Source organism: Anarrhichthys ocellatus, unplaced genomic scaffold (assembly GCF_004355925.1).
Source record: "Anarrhichthys ocellatus isolate YVR2014 unplaced genomic scaffold, GSC_Weel_1.0 scaffold15, whole genome shotgun sequence".
In the NCBI taxonomy this organism is placed as follows: domain Eukaryota; kingdom Metazoa; phylum Chordata; class Actinopteri; order Perciformes; family Anarhichadidae; genus Anarrhichthys; species Anarrhichthys ocellatus.
Window position 1 is genome coordinate 4,770,972 of NW_022280045.1, and position 11,179 is coordinate 4,782,150.

Consider the following 11,179-nt stretch of genomic DNA (forward strand, 5'->3'; position numbering starts at 1 on the left):
TAGACCTCAGCCTACAACTACAGGTAGACCTCAGCCTACAACTACAGCCACACCACAATCTACAACGACAGCCAGAACACAACCATCAACTACACATGTACCAAGTAAGTTAGATGTTCTTATTTCTCTATAAAAACAAGGACTGGGATTCTTATACTGTGCTTTCTACCTCATATGTTAGATTCCAATGGCAAAGTTCACCCGTGTGCTAAGACAGTAAACTCTGTCCCTACCACTCTGTCTCTCTAGCACCCTCTTGCCCAGAGAACAGTCATTACACCGCGTGTGACCCACCATGCAGTCCAACCTGTAAACACCTGAATGGCCCACCAGGCTGCAGTGACAATGAGGGTTGTGTGCAGGGATGTGTATGTGATGAAGGATTTGTGCATGGACAGAGGGCTTGTGTGCCTATCCAACAATGTGGATGCGTGGACAAGAATGGCACCAGACATCATGTGAGTGTCAAAATGACTCCTCATCAATGGCACAAGTCATATATAGCGTCAAATACTTGGGTCTACATTCTGAAGGCCTAAGCATTATTGCCAAAATTGCGCCTGTGGACATTGATGTCCTGGCAGTATGATGACTCTCTCTCTCTCTTGTCAGTTCAATGAAGTGTGGTACACCAATCACTGCAGTCAGAAATGTGAATGTGAGAAAGACGACGGCGTGGGGGAGATTGACTGCGATGACGAAGTTGAGTGCGATGGAGATGATGTCTGCCTTCAAAATGAGAAGGGAAATTATTACTGCCAGTCTACAGGTGCTGTAAATGTCAACATTTAACTCTGTGATGTATCTAAACCATGTTATATCATGTTCACTCATTCATGAATTGCTCTACACTTGTTGCTCCACAGGCTTCGGAGAGTGCACTATCAGGGGAGACCCCGAGTACAGAACATTTGATCAAATGAAGCATGAATTTGACGGTGAGCACTCGTATGTGCTGGTCCGGACCAAGAACTCGCCAAATTACCTTCCACATGTTTACATCGAGGCCATCAATACCGTACATGATGACGATGATAGTCAGCATCACGGTGACAATAGCAGTGAAGAAGACCACAGCCGCAGTGTGAGCGACAAAGACGATGATGATGATGATGATGATAGCAAACATGATGACGACAGTGAAGAGCATAAGGAACACCATCAATTACAAGAGCTTAAGATCAGAGTGTATGATCACACTGTGGTATTCAAGAAGAATCGGATGCTGGTCGTAAGTATCAAGGGCCTTTTAACAACACACTGCCTCCATCTCATGTTCCTGTGGCTCCTTTTCAGCAGACATACTATTATGTTCGCGGGATAACATCCTCATATTTTGCCCACCCACAGACATTTGTGAAAGCACTGAGGGAGATAACCAGTGCTCCTTCACATTTGTTTCTGTGCGGTGTTACGACAGCAGTGGGGCTGATGATGTGGCGCTAGATTATGCTCTGTCATATGTTATTTCCCTATTGGCACTTTATATATGTTTGTGTGTGTATATGAGAGCAAGGAAATAAAAAAGAGAGAGCATGTAAAAAAGTTGCAATATTGACAGATTCTTCGTCTGAGCCATGTACATTTAAGAAGGCCTGCACACAGTATATTGAATTGAATAGCAGAAGAACACTCAAGCTTTAGTATACTCATGCAGTAACAATTTTTTAATTGTTATAGCTTATATTTTATAAATGTTTCATACGATTATGAATTAAGGCTGGCCCGAATGCTCTGAAGCTTTGATAATCAACGTCCAAATCAGTATTTTTTTTTATGTGCATCACCCTCAAAATGAAAAACAGCACATGAAAGAAGGAATAATGATCCCACATTATTCATTGTGCATCAACTTTCATGATTTTGATATATTCTCAGACAGATATTTTTGTTTTAAAAAAAGGAAAATTCTTGAAGTTCGATTTATATCCTCATCTCAAATTAGACAATAATAGCAAACTTGGACCATCCCTAAAGACACGCGATAGTATGGTTAAAAATGTATGTTTTGTGAATCCTTGCACACAATCATAGATCATAAGAGTTTACTTAAATATGATAAATGTCATTGACACATACCCCCTTCTGTCTTCCTCCAGGTGGATGGAAGGAAAACCAAAACTCCTGCCTCACCGACTGCTGGTCTAAAGATCTGGAAGCATTCCTCTCGCATCTACCTGAAGACCGACTTTGGCCTCTCAGTGGAGTTTGATGGTCGCAGCAGTGCAGGTAGCTCATCTTCACCTCATTAAACGATAGAATTCACTGTTGTCCTGGGATTTGTAGGACTCATCAAAAAAATCCTCAAATCTCAACTCATCATTCTATCCCATGTCAACAAATGGGTTATTTTCTCTAGGAGAGAGTAATACACTGAATTAAGTAACACTGTATTGTTGATGTTGTTTCCGCAGAGATCATTCTACCACGCTTGTATAAAAGGAAGGTGGGGGGTCTGTGTGGGAACTTTGACGGTCATAAGGGGAATGACTGGATGAAGCCAGATGGTACCAGGGCCAGGAGCATCGAAGAGTTCGGAGAGAGCTGGAGAGTGTGAATATCAGATGATGTAAGGATGAGACATGGCACATAAAAATACCCATGTAGGCTTTGACCACTAGCAGAAACATCACTGTGGCAGTTAACAAGAAATCAGACAGATTTAATGCTGATTGAATCTTTTCATTCGGCAACATATACTCTCCCACACCGAAGCTGCCAAACACGCCATGGCATAAACATGAACAGTGGCAATGATGTCCAGCTTTCTTCACCTCCAGCTCTTAAGGACAATAAATACAGGACGATGGAAACTTTTCAACTGCTTGTATAGTGAAAGGTCTTAGAGGGCTACGCCTATACCCATAGAATCTGGAGTTACAACATGTAACTAACGTTCCATACTGCACTCACATCAATCAGGGATGGTGCGTTGTTTCAAGAATCTTTCAAATCTTTTTTTTTTTTAAAGTAGAAATCTCAAACGTCTTTGCTTATTCAGGATATCATCTAACTCTGTGGTAATATATCAGACTACTGTTTGTGTCATTGCCACGCAAACAGCTGTGCATATGCTTTATAAAAAGTAATGATTATGCATCACTTAACGGGATTATTTATCACTATCCATTAATGTTGGAAAGACACTCAGTGTGCAATAAATGATTATACAAAATGAAGCGTGAACTTGGTCATAATGTGTATTGGAATATCAGTGCATTGGTAGGTTTTCTATTGAATCTTCATTTTTCTAATACACATGCACTGTGATTACATTTGTGTCGCCATTATTCTAGTATTTTCTGTCTCGTGTAGCTACAACTGCATTCTTGACATACAGTCAGATAGTTCTGCTGTAAATTAAAAATAAAAAATACAGAAATCTCCTGCTGGATCAGGTCATTGTCCTTGGGTGCTTCATTTCAGCCAACACACATACTCAGTTTAGGTTATAAGCAATTAAATTAAACAGCATCCTCATATTACATGTTGGCGAGAGGTCATTTATCAGAGGTCATTTATCAGTGCTAATTGTACTGACGTAAGTGCGAAAATGACTCACATGGATACGAGATGGATCCACTAGATGGATGAAGCTTAATTATGTCACGGTTTTATGTAGCCTAAATATTTGGTAAGGTCTTGATGAGGTTAAGTGACACAAATATTAGTAAAACTGCTATTTATACAGTTACAAAAGACTTACTGTGGAGAAAATTGGTTAAAAAATGTCAATTAAACCCCTTTTCACTGAGAGAAAATACAAATTAAGACAAAGTTGTAATTCATAAACAAGTATTATTCTTTGGAAGAGTCTACTGGGATCTCCTTTGTCAAACCTGGAGACAGACTGTTCTCTACCTTGTTTACAGCTGTGCTGTGTGTGCAAGTCCACAAGCACAACGTCTTTGTAGTCTCTAGTACTACAGCACAGCACACAGCAGTACTCCCTCTGTGCTTGCAAATATCAGCAAAACTTTAGCATCCACAGCCTCTGATACATCACCACCAAGCACAACAAACAGTATTATATCTACACCAGTGGATGTAAGCATGCATGACGTCATCTACACAGTCTATTTCTCCAGGACCCTGCACAACAAACAGCAGTATTACCTGTACGCTTGCAAAAACAATCCAACTTTTTTCCATCGCAATATATAGCGATACATTGGTTTTGGGTATCAGCCAATATAGAGTACCGCTCTGTCACCAACATTTATTATTAAGTTGTATGCCTCTGTGTGGAAGTGACTGGGATAATACTGTGCAATGCAACATCAGGCTAGACATAAACATTGCTGTCCTAACTTTGTAAAAACAAATAAATACATAGATATAAACATACTGAATTGTTAAAATAGTGTGATATCAGATCGCCATTTTGTCACCAATACCCGATTCAGCGACGTGTTTTTTAGTCAGTATATGACACGAAGCAGCAGTACTACATCTACACCTTTAGATGGCCTCACAACTTCAGCTTCCAGTCTCCACAGCTGCAGGATGGTCATTATCTCTGCTTAAATCATTTTAAAAAATGCACATTTGAAAAATGTATTCATTATTTATGTCGCTGCTGAAAATGAATTTGCAGCCAAAAAGTTCGATATCTTTCATTTTTAGCATCAGGGTCTGAACCATCGATGACCCTTTAGAGAGGTGAGCTCAAAGGTGTTTCTGACAGAAACCAGTAGTGTCACATTTTCACCAGCAGATGGGAGCAAATCGGGATCTTTCAACAACAAAAAAAGGACTCCACCATCAGCTCAAGCAAAGGTTCAGTCAGCGCCATGGATTTCTGAACTTCAATTAAGCATTTAACAGTTTGACTGGCAAAAAATGATGACCATTCACCAAAAAAAACAGTTTTATCCAAATAATGAGGGAAATTGTGTGAGCTTTAGCTAATGCTAGTAAACAACCTTTAAAATATGCATCATACAGTATCACAAAAAAAACAATATATAGTATACACACCGCTGTCTCTCATCTAATGAGTAAGTGTCTTCTCCCTCACTCTTTCTGACCCCGACCTTTCTCCAGCAGAATTGTGAGGTCTGCACTATGACCATCAGACACATCAAACCCACCTGAGTAAATGCAGATGTTTCAACCGATGGAAGCATCAGTGTGGCTGCAGCTGTGCTGTAACAAAGGGCTACACTGCTCTTAGAAACAACTATTGCATCTGTTAACTGTCAGTGCTTTAGGGAAGAAAATGACATCAAATCTATTAAGAGTTAACTGGATACGAGGCAGTTCTGTTTGGCTGGATCGGGTCTGCAAGTGGTATTCCCACACTTCAAGGATAATGAGGCAAAAGTTTAATTATACTGGCAGTGGCGTTCTGGCTTATTTAAACTGCAGGGTTCTGTTCAATTAACTCTAAGACCAAGTGCTCATTTTAGCAGTGGGGCGGTTCAGGAGCCAGCAGCAGGTTATCTCAATGAGAATGTTGTAATTTTAACAAGAAATTCAGATTTGTAGTGCCATTCCATTGTGGTACAAAAAAAACTACGGCTGCAGCTAAGGATTCTTTTCTCAATCGATGAATCCGTCCATTATTTTCTTGATTACTCGATTAGTCATTTGGTCTAAAAAGTGGTGAAAACAGGCCCAGCAAAATGTGGCAAAGCAAAAGGTAGGTGAGGTTTTCAAATATCAAATATCTTGTTTTGTCCAACCAACAATCCAAAACCTAAAGATATACAGTTTATTTTCATAGCAGATGATGTAAATCAGAAAATATTCACATTTGAGAAGTTGGAACCAGAGAATTTGACTTTTTTTTTTTAATAAACTATATGTTTCTTGTGTATCCTTTTGGCATATTGTACTCTGACACATATATCACAATTGACAACTAGTCTAAAAACATTGACGGATTAAAAAGTATCAACGCATGCATCAAACACATTACACGGTCTCTACTGTAGGATTCATTTTGCAGCACAAGAAAAAGAGGAATCAATTCGCAGAAGCAACTGGCAGGCCTCCTGCACAGGCTGCCTGACAAATCACAGCTACGAAAAAATATATGTATGCAAAATTGGGGGGAATTCCAGCATATTTGGGAGCTCTCGTGTCCCTGCAGACTGTGTAGAGAGCAGCAATAAGACAAAAGCGCCATTGACATGCGAGCGTGCAGAATATAGCCACCACAACACCAGCAAGTACACATCAGCAGCAGCTTCAGAGTGCAAACAATGTAGACAGAGGTTCAAGTCAAACAAATAAATACGCGCAGAAAGCCGCAGAGACACGTTTAACCACCGGGGGAAGACACGAGCGTATAGTGAACTTACTTGTATCTAACATCGAGGCCCATTCTCCTCTATCAAGGATGAATCCGGCTGTATTACCCCACTGCACGTGTTGTTGTTGTGGTGGTCGTTTGTTTGTTGAACTCCTCGTTTCCTCTCTCCATCGCTGCTTACGTTAACTTTGATAACATAAACATAAAGCTAACTCATTTAGCAGGTAACGTTCAATTGTGTTAACTTTATTTTCTTTGTCGCGAGGCCAGGGAGCATCACACTCACTTTAATCTCTTCTCCAGGAAATGTGTCCATTTTCCGCCAATGACTTAGAGTTGGTTTTATTTCTTTCTTTTTTTTTTTACATACACTGACTTGATATTTATTTCTCTGGGCTCCCTCGACTGCGCGGGTGCATTGACATGTACCAACCACCACCACCCGTGGCGCTGTTTCACTCGCTTGAGGCAATTACCAGATTGCTCTATTAGAATTAGAAAATGTCCTTCTTTGTTCCTGCTTTGATTAGAAAATGCCCCTGCACTGTGTTCAGCTTGATTAGTCTAATCAGAACTCATTTAAGAGCGGGTGTCGTTTTGTTTAACTCCAAAACATTATGTGTGTGCATTAGACCTAGATATTCATGTGTGCTGGTGCCATGCTATCTATTCTAGGGTGATCTTTTGCTGTCCATAAATGTCCGTAGTACTGATTGCATCGATGCTTGCACGTGCACGTGACATTATGACTCCAAATGGAATATGCACTGATGAAAAAATGTAATGTGCAAGAAATGCGTTATTAAAATGTTGACATTCGATCATAATGTGTGTTGTAATGCGTATACAAAGGATGTTCTCTACTTTGAGTAATGGCAACGCTCTACAATGTGGTTACATTTGTGGCAACATGAGGCGAGTCATGTGACACTCAAAGCGTAGCTCCAAAAACACTTCACATTTGTCTACTCTACAGGCTGTCAGTGTGACTCATCAATCAGTGAAACAGGACAAAAAACAGCAGAATAAAATAAAACAACACCATGGTTTTATTTGTTTTGGCCAACAGGGGGACCGTTCCTGTCATGGGTGTAGGCTACTGTTGTGACACTACTACCAGTAGTGTCACATCTTCACCAACAGATGGAGGCATATACACAGAGTCCGACCAAAGGCCGGACTTCAGGACCACCGTCAGCTCAGGTACAATCAGCGAACCAGATTTTTGTGTAACCCAATTATGTAGTTCACCGTTTTGAAAGGTAATATGTGTTATTCTTTGGCACCTCTCTATCTCTCTTCCGATCTCAAAACAGGGATTGTGCATTATAAAGTCCCTGTTTTAACCCAAATAAAGATGTGATTGTGGAAGTTGTATCAGGCCCGAGCCCCTCTCTGTGAACTCTGCATCCCGAAGATGAGACACATCAAACCAATCTGAGAAATGGCCTATTTTGTTTTTTGTTTTTTCCCAGCTGAATTGTCATTTAGTGCAGTGTTCTGTAGTCTTTGTCTGTGGGACTTTTGATCTGTTGAGGCAGGTTTGGACCAGATTCAGACAGCCTCTCAAAAACCACATTTAGGCTAATTCATATGCAGCTTTAAATCAACAGCAGCTCTTGAAAATGAGGTTTTGTCTCGAGTCTGTGCAGTCAGCATACTCACGACTATCGCAGCCTATTCTGCGTTTCCATATTGTCATATTGTTTTACTCACATCTCATCACGTGCTGTCAATGTGTGATTTACAGTATTGCCAGTCTTGTGCAAGAAAGTGTAATTAAGTCTTGACTGCAGTGCTGAGGGTTTACTGGCTAAATCCCAAATGCATTGAATTGTGAGTGATCATAAAGATGCAACAGCCTCTCACAAAATTAAATCAACTGCATTCAATCTTCCAACAAAAGGCTATATATAATAAAAAATGTGTGGAATTGAGAAAATAAAGAAAAAAATGTAAATATCGATGCCATTATCTTAAAATAAGGAGTTTGTTAAACAATATGAACGATCATGTCCCACTCACAGCTCCCCATTATTCAGTCAGCACTATCTGGTCAGAGTTAAGTGTTTTCAGAAGCTCGCCCCAAAACTTCAAGGCAAGTGTTGTTTGGGTGGGTAGATCTACACGCGGTGACCCCGGCACTTCAAGGGGAGGATGAGACAAAGATTTAATTATGAGGGAAGAAGAAGAAACAGGTCCACATGGCCTCGGGGACCGGCATAATCTCTAGGAGCGGATAGTTCAAATTAGACCAGCATTGTCAGTCCAGACCCACATTTTGACTCCGGATGTTTTAACTTAATGCAACAACAAAAAATTCAAAGGCGTTCCTGTCTTTCTCTCTTTCTTCCTTCCACGTGCATCTGCGCGAGCACACCGTACCTGCTCAGCTGTCGATCTGCTAACCTGAAGCGTCCTCCCCCGTCTCCGCCGCAATAGGCTACAGCTCACGTTGGCGATGTGTGGCGCAAATCAGAAGCGGGTGTTCCCTGTAAGCTTCTCTCCGCGATCCCGCAGCAGCGCAATTGAAGTTAATTCCGCCGAGTGAGTCTCGGGGTTCACGTTTCGCCACAGCTTGGTAAACTTAGATCATGTGGGGTCACCGGGAGGTTGCAGCGGCCCTGTAGCTGCGCGTCCAGTCTCCCGAAGATCAGTTACAATGTAATGGCAGAGGAATGTCGCTCATGTGGGGCCTTTTAGCTCTAATTAGGACCAATGTGAGAGAGTGAGATGTCACTTTATTTATTTTATTCAGGAACATTGTTTGCATGCATCTATAGTTTGTCAGCACATCATTGATGCTGCACTAACTGTATACACCTTCAAGTGAAATTACACATTAAAACCTTACTGTATGCCCTGATTTAAATATACACTTTATCTATTCATAAATTAAATTCAGTCTTAAAAGAAATGCATGTAAATGCATTAAAAAAGAATGTATAACCCTTATCGAATCTTTCAGTGTATGTTCAGGTAGGTTAAACTGAATTCAGAGAATGGAAAATACACACACACACACACACACACGCACAGTGTCCATGATGTCCACACCATCAGTCGGCCGAGTTATCCCTGGTTCCCTGTGGTGTGTGCATGTTGAAGGCCCCAGTGTTACTGATCCTGATTGGGCCTCACAGGAGGAGATTCCGGCCTGCCATTGACCCACACTTCTCCATGTTTCCACCCTTCTCTCAGATCATCAGAGGCAGCCGTCTCCTCCGGCCTGCCTGCTTGCGTGAGATTTCTGATTGTCAGATGGAAGGGGGAGAGGGAGGAAAATGAACTTACTACATTTTTTTTTTGTGAAATCACTAGCAGGTCTGGCCTGAGTAGTCGGCACTGACGTTCTTCTGGCTTGGTGACTGTCAAAACATCCCCACCCCCCCGCCCATGCAGTTCTTACCCTCCCTCCTTCTGCTTAGAAAGCCTGTGGCTCACAAGCTGCTCTCCTCTTCAAAGTAAAACTTGTCCACCATGCAGCCTGTGTTGAATTTCCGTGTACTCATGAACTCCTCGGAGGGGTCCTTTTGCTCCTCGTCGCCGCCTGAGCACTTGAAGAGTGTCATGGCAAGGAGGGAGTAGAAGATCATGACGAACAGGATGTAAAAGTAAGCATTGTCGTAAGTCTTCCTGGAACCTGAGATGGTGGACACTGGACCGGGGCCGGACAGAGGACTCGCCGTGGTGCTGGATGTTGTCATGTTGATTTTCCGTTCATTGACGTCCATACCGGTGTCCTCCATAGCCTGATGGCATCTGGTGAGAAGAGACAGCAGGAGGGTCCGGTTCATGCGCTTCATACCAAAATTGAAAGACTTAGTGGAGAAGTTCTTGACAGACACAAAGTAAACATTAGACAGAAAAGGGACCAGGGCGACTGAGAAGGGACTACAGATAGTGTGAGAGGCCGGCACTCACCACTTTAGGAAAGGCACGCTGTGAGTCATCCACCCACTCTTCAAGAGACTTGATAAGGCAGCATTTCAGAGATAAAGCCCACTCCTTTTCTGTCCTGTTCGATAGCAGTAAAAGCACAACAATGACCTCCTTTTCAGAATGAATTCCACAGAATTGTTTGCCATTTTCATCAGAAATGATTGTGAGTCAGTCATACATGCCGTCAATACAAGTCTCCGAGCACATTCCGGCTCAAAGTATTTTCTAAAGCTCCCTTTTAACTCTATTTTTTCCTATCTTAGACCGTCCTCTTTGTACTCCTTCCTCCACTTTCAATTTGGGGTCTTGGAAGCTGCAGAGACGCTTGGATTGTTGTCAGCTCCGGTCAAGTAGTCTACTCATTTCAAAGAGTGTTGGGGTCAGAGGTTAAGTTGTCTCCAGTGTGTTGCTGCTTGACTGACACTCCGCTCCAAAGCAACCCCTTTGGCTTTTTCACTCATTGTGTCTTACAAGTTGAGCACTTGTAAAAAAATAAATAAAGAAAAAGTTTTAAAAAAAAGAGTTTGTAGAGAGTAAAATAAATAGTGAAATGTGATCTCGCCTTGATCTTATCTGTCGACTGTGTTGGCCACCGAGCATAAACATACAAACAAATGTGCTAACGCACAAATAAATGCATACAAAGTCAATATTACTAAAACACAAAAACAACAGTCGGTGTATTCTCGTGCATGCAGACTTCATACATATACCATGTATGGAGAGGACAGCTGCATACCTGATCCCTGAACCTCCAGAAGAAAAGAAAGAAAAAAGAACCGTCAGGGAGCGATAAAAATGCACCGGTGATATCTGTAACCTTTTGAGGAGTCTGCCAACTGGGTGAGCAGTGTTTTCATTTCTGTGTGGCAGGGAGAGCAAATAACCCTTCTGAAACCCCGTGCAGCCATGTCAGTGACTGATGTCCTGGTGTGACTATGTGCTTATATAATTTACAGCAGCTCTGCTTTAGTCATT

General features: G+C 41.7%; 1 protein-coding gene across 1 annotated transcript in view; it reads left to right on the forward strand.

The window, feature by feature from the left end:
* The window catches only part of LOC116387911 (zonadhesin), a 14,418-nt gene extending 11,032 nt beyond the window's left edge, over nucleotides 1-3,386 (forward strand). The window contains exons 25-30 of the mRNA XM_031855368.1: nucleotides 24-104; nucleotides 250-458; nucleotides 613-769; nucleotides 867-1,231; nucleotides 2,100-2,229; nucleotides 2,415-3,386. Of these exons, the coding sequence (XP_031711228.1) occupies nucleotides 24-104; nucleotides 250-458; nucleotides 613-769; nucleotides 867-1,231; nucleotides 2,100-2,229; nucleotides 2,415-2,557 (1,085 nt within the window). The 3' untranslated portion in view covers nucleotides 2,558-3,386. The remainder of the gene's footprint in view (nucleotides 1-23; nucleotides 105-249; nucleotides 459-612; nucleotides 770-866; nucleotides 1,232-2,099; nucleotides 2,230-2,414) is intronic.
* Nucleotides 3,387-11,179: the final 7,793 nt, after the last annotated feature.